This window comes from Poecilia latipinna, unplaced genomic scaffold (assembly GCF_001443285.1).
Source record: "Poecilia latipinna isolate Pla-1442-1.1 unplaced genomic scaffold, P_latipinna-1.0 Scaffold1393, whole genome shotgun sequence".
NCBI classification, from domain to species: Eukaryota; Metazoa; Chordata; class Actinopteri; order Cyprinodontiformes; family Poeciliidae; genus Poecilia; species Poecilia latipinna.
In genome coordinates this window covers 82,673-101,363 of record NW_015114009.1, presented here as the reverse complement: position 1 = coordinate 101,363, position 18,691 = coordinate 82,673, and the positions used below count along the sequence as shown (strand labels likewise).

General features: G+C 39.7%; 1 protein-coding gene and 2 pseudogenes across 1 annotated transcript; 1 reads left to right on the top strand and 2 right to left on the bottom strand.

Annotated features, from left to right (window-relative positions):
• Window positions 1-4,572: 4,572 nt before the first annotated feature.
• On the bottom strand, window positions 4,573-6,623 carry LOC106962274 (uncharacterized; annotated as a pseudogene).
• A 1,471-nt stretch (window positions 6,624-8,094) lies between these two features.
• Window positions 8,095-10,748, bottom strand: LOC106962273 (uncharacterized; annotated as a pseudogene).
• A 2,729-nt stretch (window positions 10,749-13,477) lies between these two features.
• Window positions 13,478-18,219, top strand: LOC106962271 (pyroglutamyl-peptidase 1-like). The gene is made up of 5 exons (XM_015056578.1): window positions 13,478-13,623; window positions 13,994-14,046; window positions 16,358-16,474; window positions 17,348-17,580; window positions 17,681-18,219. The coding sequence occupies exons 1-5, from the start codon at window positions 13,593-13,595 to the stop codon at window positions 17,889-17,891; spliced, it is 645 nt and encodes a 214-aa protein (XP_014912064.1). The 5' UTR covers window positions 13,478-13,592; the 3' UTR covers window positions 17,892-18,219.
• The last annotated feature ends 472 nt before the right edge of the window (window positions 18,220-18,691 follow it).

The following is an 18,691-nucleotide window of genomic DNA, read 5'->3' as shown; positions in this document are numbered from 1 at the left end:
TGAGTCCACGGAATGGCTAATGCCCATATGCCTAAGGTGGCAAACTTGAAAAAGGCAATGCAGAGTACAAGTGTCATGAATTGGCTTGGGGTGCAGTGAGGAAAATGTTGTAGGACCAGGTTGAGAGATGAAAAAGTTGCTTTTAATGAAACAGTTATCCACAATGGTTCCAAAACACAGGCAGCACAATTGAGTGGACAGTAAAGCTCTCACACTGGTAGCACTGGCTAACGAGAAGATATGATACATGGACTGACTGGAAATACAACTTAGATAAGGACCCAACAAGGAACACAGGTGGGTATAAATAAAGAGAGGATAATCAGGGAATGAGACAAACCTGTGAACAATAAAGGGGAGGACAACATGGAGACTCACTAGAGAAATAAACCCAATAAAAAAATAAAATCCCAACAAAAAGCACATCAGGACAAATTTAGAGCAGTTTTATTTGCAAGGTGCTCTGCTTACAGGGAGATTGCAATTGTTACAAAGCTGTTTACAGATAAGTGTAAGCATGATCCCATAAGGGGAAAAATAGTTTTAAGTAGATAGACTGAATTAAATGTTTGAAGTGTCATAACATTAAAATTTTAAATCAACTGTTTAGAATAGCAGCAATGCAATTTACTTTGAGGGACCCATGTCTTCCCATACCTGTTAGTAGTACATTGAATGGGCAACATTGCTGCAACAGTCGCTACTGTGTATAATTTTGTTTCTGAACTGAGAAATAATGCTAATGTGAAAAGAAACTAAAGGTTTTGGATTTCATTAATCAATTGTGAGAATGTTGTCTGCAATTTAAATTGAGTGTCCTTGGATGTGGTGTTGAGGGACAAATATATTTTTAGTATTTAATACAGTTAATCTTACGAAATGTGAAAGATATATTGAGCATGGTCATTTTGAAGAAAATTCTTAATTTAGAATAGGTTTGTGTTAATGATTTAAACTAAAACTATTGATGGGTAAGTATTCAACTTACAGGAAGGAAATAGAGATCAAAAGGGAGCTCCCACTGACGCTCCTGATGTGTTAGAGAGGACAGGAAGCCATAAAATTAGCATCTGCAGGGAGGCAGCATCACTTGGATGAGCGTAGGAGAGAGAAGTTTGCTCAGTTCACGGAAGATCAACAAAAGTCTTCTAAACTAGCATCTGGGATGGTGTAAAACTGAACATACGTTTAAAACCACCATTTAATTAAAATTTCTTAGTCAATAGCATGCTCTGATTTAAAATAGTTTAATTACAGTTTTAGAATTACTAATTTAGTTAGTGATTAATGTATTCTGAAATTGTATTCTGTTACTACATCAGAATCAAATAGAAATTGCGTGAAAGAAAATGTTTTGTTTATTAGAAAATTGCTCAGGTTTATGGTGAAAGGTTTTTGGAAAATGATTGTGTGAATTTTTACTCTCAGGATTGATTATTATATTTACTGGGTTAGAAAATGAATTTTACCCTATTCTGTTCTGCTGATTTTATGTATTACTTTTGGTTTACAGCAAGACTCACTTTTTTGAAGTGCTGAATGCAGGAGAACAAAATTAAGTTTGTGGAGATAACCTTTGCTACAACTTTCTACAGGATTTTAAGTTTCTTCCTGAGGTATCCGAGTAGGGAGAAAGCAGGAGAGATTCCAGATTTCACACCCATCTGTGAAGTACCTCTGTTTTTATCTGCCCAGAAAGCCTTAAAACAGCAGGAGTTCAGGAGAAGCCGTGTTCTCATTTTGTTTAAAAAAATGGCCTTTGACCAACTGGAAGCAAATTGTAAGGAGTTTCTAACTTTTAAGAGGGTCCAAGACAGCTTCCAGTTGGTCAAGAAGAGGTACGCCTTATTTGAATATATTAGAGTAAAAACACACCTTTACTATAAAAGTTTGTACAAAGGAGTAACAAATCAGATTGCTGCCTTATTTTGCTTTTGCATCAGCACTCTCCAAAGATGCATTTTTGCCTTTTTTCCTCTATCCTCTTTGTCTCAGGTAAATTAATGTCTGTTTTAGTTTGTATGAAAGTGTCTGTGTTGATGTCATGTTATACTTTAACATGAGATGAGTTAGAATAAACTCTGAAAATGTATGACTTGGAGCATTGAGTGTCATCTGTGTGGCTTTTATTTCCACAAATGGAATCATTGAATCCGGGAGCACAAGAGAATATAACGAGCCAGAATTTAATGATTTTATTCTTTTAACATTGGAAATAATTTTTCTCAACTATCTCATGTAAAGCAAATTTTAGATTTTGGCTGATTGGGACCTAATGATTTGAAAAATCAAAGGATTTAATAATACAAGAACTCAGGTCTTAGGTTAAGGCTGTTCAGCAGACCTTTAAGCTGAAGATTTCCTGAAACTTACTCCTTTTGAAGTTAGGAGTGGAACTGTAAGATTGAAGACAGAATACAAGTTGGTGTGCATGTTGTGTGTGTGAGGCTATTCCTCATATAAGACTGGACTGCATTTAAGACTCCTGAGTCCTAGAGTCACCTTTCCCACGTGCTGTTCCTATAGGCGGAACCTGGGAAGGCCGATACGTACCGTGCCCCTGGTTTCAAAAACACGCTATCCGTTAACACCGCAAGGTGGAACTAGCATGCCCAGGAAGCAGAAGCGTTCTCCATTGATTCTCCTCTTTTGGTCTGGTCTGGGTTGAGTGCCGACAGTCTGCTTGATGGGGCACTGACTCACCTTTACCAAGCTAGCCAACATGAACTGTGGACCAACAGATCTCCACGTTGTTACAGCTCCCCATGCCACAGTGCCACCAAGAGGAATGAAGAAAAGCAGCCATAGCAAAGTGTCACCACACAGCCATCCTCCCAAGGAAGGAGAACCTGGAACAGCCAAAGTAAGCTGCTGCCTCCCAGGTCTCCAGGTACCTGCTGGTATTCACCACCCCAGTATGAGTAAAGAGCCATTCTAGTGCCATCATACACCGCAAGACCTCTAGAATGACCAGTATTATGTAAGCCAAAAAAGGGCACATGACCACATTAACTTACCAAAAGCTGCCACCATGGGATGTGTCTGCTATGATCAGCAGGCAGCACTTCAACAAAATGCACCCCATTCTGAGTCATGGTACCGATTTTCTAGATGTTTCCAAGTTAATTCTAAGTCATCCAGTTCAACAGCTGAGCTCATTCTGATAACAACAGTATATGGTTTGTTAAGTTATGAAGCAAAAACAGTTGAACTACAAGCTACAATTTGAAGCCCCACTATGCAATGCATTCTGGGAAATGCTGAAAGACATTTTAAAGGCCATTTCTGATGTTCAGAACGCCATTTACACACATTTTTGGCTCATAGCAGAAGCTCTGAGATGAGATTTGAATCTGAGCTGTGATTACTGTCTTAAAACCTGAATTTGAAGAAAAATAAAATCAAATAAAACATGGCTTAAAAGAGTAGACACTTAAAACCAAAGTCTAGTCTTCAGAGCAGCAAATCCTTCATCCAACAGAGGCTCAGAGATGGCATTTTAAAAGTGAAATGTGATTTATTTCCAAAACAGAGTTGAAAAACAAATAAAAATTGAATAAAATCTGGCTAAGTTGAAGTAAGAGGTCACCGAGGTTAGGGTTAAAAGACAGCTCTATAGGAGATTCCTAGCCAGACTGACTAGGCAGAAAAATTAATGGGAGTGTTTAGCTTGGACCACCAAACATGGTGGGCACCTGCAGAGGGTTGGAGGGAGCATAGCAAACGAAGTTTGGTAAAAAAAAAAAAAAAAAAAAAAGAGCACTTATAATTTTGGAGTTGTTTTGAGTGAGCAATTCTTCAAATGAATGGAGGTGAATGGCAGCTGTGTCAAGGGAAGGAGCCACACCAACCAAACTTGGAGGTTATGTGAGGCCACATATTCTCTGTGTCAAGATTGTCCCCCCTACCATTTTTGGTTTATTTTGTTTGCTCTAATGTGCAAGTGGGTTTCATCCTATATCCCTAATCCTCCACTAGATGGCAGCATAGGACTGTCATTGAAAATGGAACTCTCCAAACAAGCCCAACCCAGATCAAAACCTAATCAAATGAAATAGACCGACAAATATTAATGATAAAAAAAATACATTTATTTTATAAAAAATGTTATTATATTACAAAACTGTGCATTATATTATGTAAACAAGATATAAATGTATATATATTCAATGATGCTATAGTAATACAAAATAAGACCAATAACAGTCCATCTATTTGTAGAAGTATTTTTCATTTCTCTTTTTATGTATTTGTATACATTTTCAAAGTGTATCATTCCATGTTGTTTTATGATGCTATACATGGGGCTGCCAGGAGGGGAGTGCCTTAAAATCCTTTCACTCACCCCTCTTAGCATTAGGGTTTTTTTTTTTTCTTTCGAAAAAATTTTATTGTTACTTAGGACATTTTATAGCATAAACACATTTATACAGAAAATCTTCACATAAAAAGACTAAAATACAGTTTGTCACATTTCTCACTAAAAGAAGATAAAAAGAAGGATGTTAAAAACCAAACTCTATATGTTAAAAGTTGAGCAGGACCGGGGCGACTCCTTACAAAGTTCTGAGCCATCCCGTCCTTCCAAACAGCGCTTGGTGCCCAGAGGAGAAAACCTCCCCTGCTGCTCCTTCTCTCCTTCCTCACCCGGAGGGCAAGGCCGCCGCTGTCGGGACCTCCGTCTTTGGAGCGCCGGCTCCTTCGTCCATGGAGGCGCAGGCGATGATTCTTTGTGGCTGTGTCCTTGGCGCGCCACCTGCAGCTCTGATGTTTTCTCTTTTCGACGCCGCCATCCGGATCACAGCCACGGGGGGATCTGCCTGCACCTGCTTACCAGCAAGTTTCTGGAGGTCCATATGGCGTCTTTGATGGTGGCGAGGGTGAGCCACATCTCTGCAAAGTCTTTTTTCTCCATTTTCTGGTGGCTCACCCTGTACAGCACGAGCTGTAGATCGAGGACCTCCCTTGCTGGTAAGTATGGGAATTGCAAGGAGCCGGCCTCTGCCCACAGGTCCCTGGCAGCGCTGCACTCCCACAGCAGGTGCCTCACCGACTCCGGCGCACCACAACCGGGTCGGGGGCAGATGGAGGTCGCCGACATACCGCGGGAGTGCATAACGGCTCTGACCGGGAGGATCTCATGGGCCACCATCCAGGACAGGTCCTGGAGTCTGTTCGTAAGGACGGGATGGCCCACATTGGGCCAAACCGTGGTGGCGTCTCCACGCAGGAGGCCGCGCACTGGAGTAGCTGGTTCCCGGTCCTGCACAACAGAGATAATAAAACGGTGGTTAGTTAAAATCCCGATCTCCTCTCCTTCCAGTTTAAAATGCTGTAAAAATTTCTGTATAAAAGCGTATGCTGGTGGGAGGTTAAAAGCTACTGGTTTTTTAAAATCACTCTTTAAAAGTTTCAATTTCCTTAGGTATGACCCAAACCAGAATCTATTAATTGAATTTGTCTTTGGATTGTTAAAAATGTCCATGGCTTGTTTAAAATGAGTGCTGATATAAAAGCTACCTAAAAACAGGTACAGGTCTGGGACTCCTTTCCCTCCTTTCTCTTTGGGTTTTGTCATGATTTCACGTTTTAGTCTTTCCCATTTGGAGTCACAGATGAAATAAAAAATGTCCCGTTGCAGCTCTAAAAACACTCTCATAGGGGGAATAAAAACAGAACTGATTAGTAAAAACACGGGTAAAATCACTGCTTTTACAATTAAAATCTTCCCCTCTATTGTTAAGTTCCTCATTGTCCAGAAACCTAATCTTTGTTTTACTTTTTGTGTTATTTCTGTCCAGTTTGTTTTTCCTTCGCAATTTGTATCAAATTTAACTCCTAAAATTTTCTGTTCTTCTTGGGTCACCTGGAACTGAAGTCCTCTTTTCTCACTGTTTTTCCATGGTCCGTAAAATTGTGCTTTTGTTTTTTCTTTATTTAATTTGGAGCCTGATGCTTTTCCGAACCAGTCTGTTAATTGGAAAACTCTATCTACTGATAAAAGATCTGTACATAAAATGTTAAAATCATCCATATATAAAAGACATTTGGCCACCTGCCCTCCACTCCCCGGTATAGTTACACCTGTGATGAGTGGGTCCCTTCTCAAGATCTGTGTCAGAGTTGACACCTATTAAACACAGCAAATAACACAGGAAAGACAAGAGAAAGTTAGATTTTTAATACTCGCGAGGAGAACAGACAGAGATGTGCTTTCAGTTACAAATCTCCTACCGCTCTGAAGCACATTTGCCTGCTCCTATCTTTTTATTGTCTTTAGGATCCCTAATCACAGAGAGCACTGTAACTCTAAAGGGAGGGGGAAAACACTTCATCACACAGTCACAGCGCCAAGATTATCACTAATTAACAACACAATCAATCTAACACTAGCTTATCCAGTTCCTGACCCAGGATCAAGCAGGACAAGTTGTGAATCTTCACAGCGATGGTTTTATAGCTATCTAAGAGGTCAAAGCAGGCCGTTCTGTGAAGAGCTGTTGTCACTGCTCTTCTTCAGAGAGGCCTTCTGAGAAAGGAAAGCAGAGTGATTAACAATATAGAAACATTTCTTAAAGTATATGACTAAACTATATAAGTAAGACTACATAAACTAAGAACATAATAAAGATATAACAAATAGTTGATAATAATACAATTTACCCAACAATCTGCGCGAGCGGCTCGATGCAGGTCATGTAGAGAAGGGCGGATAACGGACAACCCTGACGGACACCGCAGTTCACTTTCACTGCTTTTGTGAGAAACCCGTTAACCATGAATCTGCTGGAGATGTCTCGGTACAGCAGTCCCACCCACGCTATGAACCTCCTAGGAAAACCCATTTTTTGCAGTACCTGGAGAAGGTACTGGTGCGAGACCCGATCGAAAGCTTTCTCGAAATCTAGATTTAGGACTATCAGCCGAATGTTTCTGTCTCTCGCAAAACAGATGGTGTCTCGGGTCAGTATAAGGCTGTCCGTGATCCTCCTTCCCGGCACCGCGCAGGCTTGATCCGGGTGGATTAGATCCCCCAACACTCGCCGCATCCTGGCTGCTAAAAGTTTACTAAAAAGTTTACAATCAACGTTTAAAAGGGTGATGGGTCGCCAGTTTTTTAGGTCTCTTTTGTCTTTGTCTTTATATAGAAGTGTGACTATTCCTGTTCTAAAACTATCTGGGAGTGTATCGAGTTTATTAAAATCGGTAAAAACAACAATTAAATCCGGTGCTAAAATGTCCCAAAATGTTAAATAAAATTCTAAAGGGAGTCCGTCTGAGCCTGGAGATTTTCCTCTTTTAAAACTCTTCAAAGAATTAAAAAGCTCTAAAAGGGTAAAATCCTACTCTAAAAAACTAGTTTCTTTTAAAATATTTTCAAGAAAATTCAGTTTTGTTTATCTGTTCTTTGTTGACTACGTTTCCAGTATATAATTTACTATTAAAGTTTTCAATTACCTTTTTCTTTTCCTCTATGTTTGACATAATGTCACCATTTTCTGACTTTAATTCAGATATGAAACTCGGATTACTTATATTAAAAATATCTAGTACATTTTTCTCCTTTTTCTATTTCTTTTTCTCTACTTCTTAAAATAACTCTGTGAGGGTTCTCACATTAACCAGCCAGAGAGACGCTGAATGGAATTCAAAAAATAATCTTAATTTATTACAAAAAAGTTCAAAAATAATCAAACAATGAAGAATTGGGCCCAAAACTGAGGTCAACATAACAAACTACAACTCAGGTGTTAACACAAAGAACTCAAGCACAAAACTGACCTAACAAACAAGACATGAGGGGAACTTAAATAGTGGCTGATCAGACCACTGCTGATGCATAAGGGGTAATTTAAACATACAAAAACTTAAAAAAATACAATACCAAATCTTTACATTAAACAAACATTAGACTGAAACTACCAAATAGAAGAAACATTAAAGAAATGGTCAAATTAAATTAAAGAAAACCAAATTTCCCCGTCCCCTGGCAAACAAATGGAACAGCCCGCTGAGGAGGTTTTGCCAGCCATATAAGGACGTCAATTAGCTGGAGCTCTTCTGTGACCCTCCAGCAGCTCCAAAGGGAACTGGTAACTCAAAACAAATAAATTAATTTGTTGCTTTTAACAAAAATATAAAGAACTGACAAATAAAGTTAACTAAATGTGTGCGCTGCAAATAGTTAACTAAAAGGTCAGACTAATGAAAATAATTTTGAATAAAAATCTAAAGTATTCACTAATTAATGTCTAAATTAATGTAAAGGATAAAAAAAAAAAAAGATTACCATTCAGGTCTGTGTGACAGTAGGGTCAGCTGTCACAAACTCCCTTACTTTTTATTTCTGCTAAAATACTCATTTCTTTCTTTACTTCTCTTATTTCTTTATTAAAATCCATTCCCTGTTGATTTAAAAAGTGATATCTTTGTAAACGCTTCTGCAGCCCCATCATGCATCTTTGTTCTTTTTTCTTTTTCTTTTTTCCTGCTTGTCTAAAAAAAGTCTGGGTCCTACCTTTTACCATCTCCCACCACTGTGCTCGTGTTTCGTACAGGTCTTGGAGGGTCTGCCACTCGCGGTACCGCTCCCTGTACTGGCTGACCAGAACCTGGTCCTCCAGTAGGGAGCGGTTGAGCTTCCACAGACCTCTCCCGGTCGTCGCACCTGAAGGGAGTGAAAGCGTGCAGGATAGAAGGAGGTGATCAGAAAAGAAAGCCGGTGACAATCTAGCATCGGTTAGGGCGCAGTCCCTTGTGAAGAAATAATCGATGCGAGAGGCCTTAGAGCTATCATCACTGACCCAGGTGTAGCCCTCCTCTCCAGGATGCATGCTTTTAAAACAGTCCACTAGTTTAAAATCTCTAACGATTCTCTGTAATAAAAGCGATGTCTTGTCTACCTTAAAATCTTGTCCTGCTCCTTTTCTATCTTTTCTATTTAAAACACAATTAAAATCCCCCCCCATAATAAAAGGTTTTCTTCCCAGCATGTGGGGCTGCAGTTCCTCTAAAAAGTCATACCTGTCATGTTTGTCATTAAAACCATAAATATTCAAGAGGTTAAAATCCTGTCCGTTAAAAGTCAGATTTGCTAAAAGTGCTCATCCCTCTCTCACCACGGTGTTCCCCTTCACCAAGATGTGCGGATTGTTTATTAAAATGGCCACGCCATCATTTTTATTTTCATTTGAGCCGCTCCATATAGACGGTTGTGGCCACAAATCCTGCCACCGGGTGAAATTCTTTAAAAATGGGAGTGCACATTCTTGTAATAAATACAAATCGGACTGTACAGAACTTAAAAAGGATAAAACACTCTGGGCTCTAACTTGTGACTTCACACTTCTAACATTTATGGTTGAGAAGGTGAGAGTCCTGATTAAAATGACTAAAAACAGGTAAGACATTTTAAAGGATTAAGACAGTAAAAACCCGTTTAAAACCCAAGTTAAAAATGGGCTCAGAGACTGTCCTGTGAACAGAGCTCTTCCTCAACCCCGCATGGTGGTGCAGGTTGGACCTGAGCTCCATTCCCCCTTCGGACTCTCGGTTTCGGACGTTTTTCTAAAGCCAATACCTTCGATGGGTCCTCCGGGGTTGATTGCTGAGCAACATGTTGAAAAGAGGCCTCATCTGCTGAGTTAGACAGGAAGAACTTGGTCTCCTCCCCGAATGAACCGAAGAGGTTCTCAAGTCTTCCTCTCTTCTCCACCGCGATGGTCTGGTCGGAGGGAGACTCTGATGCTGGCCGCTTAGCCAGTTGGGCGTCGGGGAGGGGGGCATCCTCGCTGCTGTCAGACTCCATTTCCTGAGAGTCGTAGCTAGCTCTGCCTTCGGTCTGCATTTCCCCCCCCCTCACTAGAGGTTTCAGTCTGGGGGGTCTCTTCCTTCCCCTCCCACTCTCCCGTCTCCTTCTCCTCTCCTCCAATAAGAGGAGCCGACAGGAGATTTGAATTTTCCAGCCCAACGGCTTCAATTTGCTCACTTACCATGTCCGCTTGTTCCACTTCCTTTGCCTTTTTCAGTTTATTTGCAAAAGATTTTGGAAAGTCTCTAAAAAGATGGTCTTGCTCGCCACATAAATTACATTTCCGCCCATTCATACATTCGTCAAACGTGTGCCCCACTTCTCTACACTTACCACAGAATACCTTATCACAAGCCTCGGCCAGATGACCGTGTTCACCACACTTACGGCAGAGTTTTGGTTGGCCCTGATAGTGAGTGTAGCCTCGGTTCTCCCCCAGGAGTATCATGAATGGGAGATGTTTCAGGTCCTGGAATCCTTGGGGGTCTTCCCACTGTTTAATGGGGACCCGCCAAGCGCAATTCCAGATGCCGTCCACATCCCGCACCTTCATAGCCTGGCCCTTCACCGTGCAGTATCTACCCAGCCACATACAGATGTCTTCAGCACTGACAGTTTCATTGAACATCCTGACAATCACTGTTTTCAGGGAGTTGTCAGTCAGTTTCTCAACGTCAAATGCTGAAAACTGGGTCTTTGCATTTTCGTACCTTGTCCAAAACTCTTTTAGCCGGTCGGCGGTGGTGAAACTTACATCATATCCTCTGTTGAAGGGCAGGGTGAGGATACAGTTCAGGTCATCTGGCCGAAACTTCAGTGTTTGCTGAATCAGTTTCCTAGAAAAGTCCAGTCTTGACATTGCATTAGTCTTAGCATTTTCAGTAAAAACAAAGCGAACGCTGTGGTGCCTCCGCATGCCGGCATGAGTAGCCGCCATGGTGGAGGCACCACCCGCTGAAGGTTAAAACCTTTACTAAAACAACAATAAAAGGTTAAAACAAATACACAATAAAATGCAACTAAAAAGAAGAGATATTTTTCCACTAGTTGTGGTAAATATCTCAACCAGGGACAAAGATTAATGAACCTCTCGAAACAGTGGTAACAGCCAAGTCACAAAGACTAACGCTATCACCACCCAATGGAGGCAACCACTGTCTTAGACAAAAGGCTGAGAAGCAATTAGGGTATATGTGATCTAAAAAAGGTACATAATCACTTTAGCAAAGCAATAAGACAGAGAGCAAGCAGCAGTGCAACAATGCACACCCCATTTTGACTCATGGTGCCAATTTTCTATATGTTTCCAAGTTTATTCTAAGCATCTAGTTTGGCATAGGAACTCATGCTAATCACAATAGTATATGGTTTGTTATATTAGGGATTGCAGCAAAAATAGCCAAACTAGAAGCTAAAATCTGAAGCCCCACCATGCAATGCATTCTGGGTAATGTTGATGGACATTTTAAAGTGAATTTCTGATGTACAGAACAAGGTTACAGATTTCTGGCACCTGGCAGAAGCTCAGAGATGAGATCTGAAGCTGAGCTGTGATGTCTGTCTTTAAAATGGGTTTGAAGACAAAATAAATGAAATAAAAGATGGTTAAAAGAGCAGATTTATAAAATCAAATTCCAGCCTTCAAACCAGCATTAAGAAAAACTCCTTCATCCAACAGAGGCTCAGAGAAGATTTTAAAGCTGAGCTGTGAGTTAATTCCAAAAAACTAAGTTTAAAAAGCAAAATGAGAGAAAATCAGTTTAAGAAGATACTTTTAAAGCTAATTCCTAGTGAGCAGAGCAGCATCAAGACAAAACTCCTTCATCAAACAGAAACTCAGAGACAAGATTTTAAAGCTGAGCTTATTTATTAAAAAAAAAAAGAGCTCAAGAACAAATAGAAATTTATTAAAATCTGGTAGGGATAAGTGCCAGTTGTTTTTCAACTGTTTATCAGCTTATTGGGGGCCTGCCCATGCAATGCATAGTAGGAATCTATCTACACTCAATAAAGCGTTTATTATTATTATTATTATTAATTTATTTATTTATTTATTTATTTTTCTTACATCACCGTTAATGCAGCCCTAACTGCTGCATGCACCCTGACAAAAGTGGTATCAAAACGTGCAGCTTGGGTGTTCTGTGGTTAAGCACAACCCATGTATGGAGGCCTTAGTCCTCGACGCACCTGTCACAGGTTCAATTCCCAGCCTGGGAACCTTTGCTGCATGTCTTTCCCCATCTCTCATTACCAACTTTTCTGTCAAATAAAGGCCTCTAGAGTCAATAAAACCTTAAAAAAAAAAAAACGTCCAGCTTGATCCCAAGAAGTGCATTATTTTTAGTGGGATTCTCAGTTAAAATGATAAAATTGCGAAAAATGACAAAATCCCATACAAGTCAATGGAGGCTCCGCACTGACTCATACAGACACACTTGCAGCTGCAGTCGTTAATTACCATAGCAACAGGCCCCAGACAGAGCCAGTGAGTAGTCTCACAAACAGGTGCAGAGAGAGGTCTCGCAATGCATTGTGGGAAGAATACATATTTCCTGTGATTATTCATATTTTGCTTACATAAAATTATTATTTCTCAGAATTTTTGAGTGTGAATTAAAATCCTTAGTATGAAGGTTGAAAATTTTCTAGAAAAAAAAATTATCCACTGTCTTTTTTTTATTATTATTTTGCACCACATGTGCAAAGCTTATAGTTGTCAGTCTCGCCTGAATTTCACTGTCCCTGAGGTTCAGACATTGCATGATAGTAGAGAACCAGGTTAGCCATAGCACTATTGGGATGGACCTTGCATGATCTTCAGTCATTGCACACTGGTGGTGGACCATGTCAAGCCTGTCCTGGTTCTTACCAAGGGCAAGTCTGGCTTGCACAGGCTTGTTACTTAACTGTCAGAAATGATCTGCCCACATCAGGCAGGCCCCACTCAATTTCTTCAGGAATTAAATGTCTAGTTTTCCCATTGCTGTGGTGCTCTGCAGCTACTGTAATTTTTAAACCTTTAATAAATGACACACAAAGGGTTAATTGCCTCGCTTCTTTGAACATAACAATGATCAAATATATAGATGGTCACGGTTTATCATGGTTTGTTACATTTTGACAAAATAAAAAATTAACAACAGCAATTATGTAATTATTCACCAATATAAAAGAGCAATTTGCTTAGTCCTCTGTTACATCTTGATAGAAACCAAACTGTTTATAGATTTATATCAAGGGAGAATACTTAAAAACATCAGCAATTTTCTCAGCTTTAATTTGAGCCATATTTATAGAAATGAGGACAAATAAAGGCGCTGCAATAATTTTTGTGACAGATTCCTGCTCATCCTGCATTGGAACAGTCTGGTTTTATGGACACACTCACCACGTAGTAATGGTACCTGCAGGAGCTACGTTTGTTCCTTTATTTTTTGAAAGAACTCTGATTTACCTTATGAAAAATTGTAAAATATAATTTTATTTTGCTGTCTTTGTTTATAGTGTATTGCCTCAAAATACTTAAACTAAAAACAGTTCCATTTCCATCTTTTTTTCTCAGAAATAATTCAAATGTTGCTTTGGTCAGTGGTTGTTTTAAATTATAGAGTGAGCATCTCCAGACACCAGATGGCAGTGGAGTTAATGTATATTTAGTGTGTTTTTCTCTTTTTACAGTGAACAAGAAGAAGAGACCAGTGAACACAAACAAACCTGTGATTCCTGGCTAGACTCTATTATTCATCCACAACAGTTCTGTTCCTGAAACACCAGGATAATGGCCAATAAGAAAAAAGTAGTGGTGACAGGTGAGATTCTCTGATTGGTTTAGTGGTGAAAGTTAAATGTGTTTCGATGCGTGTGTTTGATTTCTCAACAGTTCTGTGGAATTAACATGCATAAGAGAGCTGTGGTTAAAAAAGGATTTAGCTGTTGCCAGGGCAACATAATGCAAGATGGCACAGCTTTCAAGCATCTGCACATTAGAGTGATTTTGCTGCAGATTTCTGGATTAAATATGAAACTGAGAAAATAATGAGTCATCATGCGCCTTTGCTACAATTAATGTTTAACTTGATGTAAACTTTAGACTCTGCTTAAGGGCTGACACACGTCCGCATGCATACCTCCTCCATGTGTCTGATGCTGCAGGGCCTGACAGTTCTCTGTTTCCTGCAGGGTTTGAGCCCTTTGGTGAGCACACTGTGAACTCGAGCTGGGTGGCAGTACAGGTAATCATCGGGTTGTGTGTCTAATTTAATAACTTTGCAACAGTCTTCTGTCATCCATCATTGTACATCCAGTCTATGTGACATTTTTTTAATGAGCAGACATTCCTGCTTTTTATGAGAAAAATGCTTTAACACACATCTGTTGTGAATGCTGAGCAAGATCTGTTCTAGTGACAACATAATTCTGTGTTCAGTTAGACACTCCACAGGTGACAGTGGTCCTGGCAGTTATTAGCTCGGTCATTTGGCAATTCTATTTGATTTTCATCTGCCTTCGGTGATCCGTCTGGCATTTCTCCCATTGATCTCAATGTCTTTGGTTGAATTTCAACCAGGCGAGTCAGAGAACAGAAGGAAAAGTTGGGAACAATGAAGTTCGTTTTCTGTTTTAGAATTATAGTCTGCCTATACAGGGTTGTAGTTTGGCAAAGTCAAAGAAGTGAATAAAGCTGTTCAGTTCATGTTGGCCACACTTCCAAGTATTAAACAGTTAATGTCCGAGCAAGAGGAATGCTTAAGATATCATAATGCTGGAAAATATGTGGTGGCCCTAGTCCACACGATGTTGTTTACAGCACACGCAGTTTTGGCAAGCTCAAGCTGGTTTATTAAATATGTAATAAATGGCCAAATGTTATACATTGAGTAGAATCTGATGTAGTAATTTAAAACCTCAACACAGTTCATGCCACCAGCAAGCAATCATTTTTCAGTAGTCAAATTTCAGACCCTCTCGACGAAGCAAAGTATTGAGGGGCTGGCTTTTAACATGCCAGGCAGTTGTTGGACACTCTTGGATATCCCGAAGCCTCCTGCACTGCAAAATAGCTTCATATCTTCAGGGCACAAAAACCCGTTAAGTCTTTTATTTATGGATCTTATTTCAGCTTTTCACCCTCTACTGCAATTGTACCAGCACTATGGCTCCAACCTGGATTGATTAGAGCAGGGTTGCCCATGTCCAGTCCTTGAGTAATTTTGGCCTTGGTTGGTAAAGTGTTAATGTGAGTCAACTCCACATCTTAGAGAACAAACTACTACACCTTTTAATTGTGATGTCGGCTTGGTGAAATGAATCTAAGACTTTTTAACATGTAGCCATTAAAGGTGAGTGGTGTTCTATCTAGAAAACAGCTGTGATCCACAGGGGTGTGTCCTTGTCCCATTTTTGTGTCTTTAAAAACAATAACTTCCTCAAGTTCTTATGTCGAGGTTTTCTTGTAACTCCACGCTGTCTACTAGGACACAAGTGATTTTTTTTCTCTCATCTTTGTCAGGAGTTGAGCTTTCTGTGTTTATTTTTATTTTTTTCTGTGTTTATTTTGATCCTGTTCCATGCGAGTCTCTGTGTTGTCCTGTCTGCTCCCTAATTGTTTCCCAGGTGTGTCTAGTTCCCTGATTATCCTCTGTGTATTTAAGCCCACCTGTTGTCTTTGTCAGATCCTTGTCGTATGTTGTCAAGTCTTGTCTAGAGTTAGTAGTCTGTCAGCACAGTTGAACTGTGAAGTCCTGTGTTGGTGTCAGCTCTCGGAGCACTCTTCTCCTGATTAGTCACTACCAGTCTTAGCTTTATCTCTGCTCACTGTGCTGCCTGTTTTCTTGGACTGTTGAGTTGCTTCCGTCATTAAATTCACTGTTCATCTTTCAACCTGGGTCCTTAGCGTTCATTCTCACCACCACACATGATGTAGACTGTCATGCTACATCATGACAGTCTTATCTAATGTTGTCATTTTCATCTGTTAAAGGGCGGCGTCCTCCAGGGCTGCAACCTCAGGAACCTGTCTACCCATATCATGTCCAAAGCGTTTGTGTGTTTGTTCTTTGGATGGGTTGTAGTGAAATGTGAATTTCCCTGTGGGATTAATAAAGTACATTAATTCTTTCACTCATTGATTCAAATTTGCAGATGACACTGTCATAGTTAGACTGCTGCGGGATGGGAGATCCATCATGGAACTGTTTTTGACTGCTTTGTGAATTCAAATTCAGTTCTAATAGAAAATACTTTGTTGATCCCAAAGGGAAATTAAATGGTGCTGTAACTCATTTTAATTCCAGACCCTTCAGAGAGTTATTGCAGATGGTGATGGCTGTGGGCAGGAAGGAGGTCCTATAGAGGTCTGGATTAAAACGAATTTGAAGAATCCTCCGATTTAAGACGTTATGACAGTCTCATGAATAGGATGCTCTGAATTGTTAATAATTTACTTGATTTGTTAGAGTATTAGCTTTTCCTGTGTGCCCATGTGGTACGGGGAACAGATATGTTTCCAGGGAGCAGTAAAACTGTGTGTTTGTGTGTTCATAGGAACTGGTGCGATTAGGATTGGGGGAGATGGTAGATCTTCATGTGTATGAGCTGCCTGTTGATTATCAGGCTGTTCAAGACATTTTACTGTCTCTGTGGAAAGAACATCAGCCCCAGGTATTTAGCAAAATATGTTTTGCCAGAAGTTTACATATACTCATGATCAGCATGAATTGTCGCATTTATTTTGGAATTTTAACAGATCATTTGAATTATTTTTTTCCCCCACAGGGTTAACTCCTTGTAGTCCATAATTTTTTCCTGGTTTTTATTTCAAGACCTAGGTGCACACACTTGCATATGCAGCAGTCAAATTTATAAATTGGATTTTCATATACATGTACATATTTGAAACAAAAGTCCTTAGAAGATAAAATGGAAACCTGCAACTTTTTGTCACCATCTGACTAACTGGACATTTGACTACTCTGCATCAGAATGTGCTCTTCATTTTGGCATGTACTGGGCTTTTCACCATAGTCCAGAAAATGTCTATAGGTTGTAGATTAGCACCATTCATATCAGTCTGATTTCTCCATTCCTGTTTTTGTGTGTCTATGGCATAACTGCCTCAGGTTTGTCCACATTTAAACCACAATCTCAGGCCACAAGAACACCACTGTCCCCATCCTCAAGGAAGAGAGTTTTAAATCAAGAAGGGCTCAACAAGAAAAATGTACCTGCTCTAAAATTATACTGTCAAACTCCACTGAAATTAGAGGTTACTCACATGAACAAGTCTAATCCTTCTGGGATTACTTTTTTAATCCCAGAGGGAAATTAAAAAATGTATAAACCTGTGCATATACTTTTGACAGTGTTGATTTGTTAAAAACTACAATAAATTCATGCCTGCTCATTGTCAAAAGCCACAACTGAATCTGACACCATTCATATTATGAGTGTACATAAACTTCTGACCAGAACTATACATATCTTTATGTTTAATAAACAGTCAGTTAATTTTAAACCTTGGTGTCCTGTGAGCAGCTAGCTGTCCATGTGGGTGTTTCTGGGATTGCAACCTCAGTCACTTTGGAGCAGTGTGGCCACAACAAGGGCTATACACGTCTGGACAACCGCAGCTTCTGCCCTGCCTCCCACTGCTGCATGGAGAATGGACCAGACTACATAAAATCAGTCATAGACATGGACACGGTGTGCAAAAGGGTCAACGGGTCAAACATCGGGATAACTGTGTCTGTATCTAAGGATGCTGGAAGGCAAGTGACTCACGTTACTGGGGTTTATGCATGAAAACCCCAGAACTAGAAGCCAACCTTGACTTTATATGATCTAACTGCCATGTTTTGGACTTGATAGGTATCTTTGTGATTACACCTACTACACCTCACTGCATCAAGGCCAGGGCTACTCTGCATTTGTCCATGTGCCTGCATTAGGAGGACCCTACAGCAGTGAGGAGCTAGGCAGAGGCCTTCAGGCTGTTGTAAAGGAAATGCTGAACTTACTTGAGGTTGATTACAATGAATGGGGGGAAAAAGACAACAAACATTGCCATCATAAGCAATGACACTAAACAGGACCCTTACTAAACCACTTACATTTTGTAGAAATTAATGAAGAGTTGATTTTGTTGTATGATTTAAAAAGTCAAAACAAGTGGAGACCGCCATAGTGATTTGTATATATCACTAGTTTAAAGTGATCCAAACATGAATTTTTCACTTTAATTTCTTTAAGTGTCTATCAATGACAGTAGTGTAAAGGCGCAATAATCTCAGGGAAACTGCAATGGAATCAACACTGTGCACTTGACCTAATAAATGTGCTTATTGTCACTTTGCAAAGCATTACTGTGAAGAAATAAAGTACTTGTTGATATATGTTTTTCGTGGTTAGATCTTGTGCTTGTTGGTTATTTAATAACTTATGGAGCATTATTAGCTTCCAACATAAAGATCCTGCATGTACAACAACAGTTTCCCTGCTGGCCAGGTCAGGAGACATGGGATGCACCGATATGAAAATCTGGGCCAGTATCACTGTCTGATATTAGTACTGTCATTTTAGCAAATAGTATGTATGACTATCATATGTACAATATTTTTTTATATCTTCAACACTGTGTAGCTCAGATAAATCTGGATCTGCCTCAGTTCACCAACCAGTCCACATATGAAGCATAATCAAGCTATGTTAAAACAATTTTCATGGTAAAAAAAGATCAACCTGAAGGATGATTATTTTTTCCTTTCCATCAAATATCTGCTAAAAACGGAAGAAGCAAGGAGACTGTATAATTCAGTTTTATTATTTATTTAGGACATACACTAAAATGAACATCTCATTTATGAGGAAAAATCAGCCACT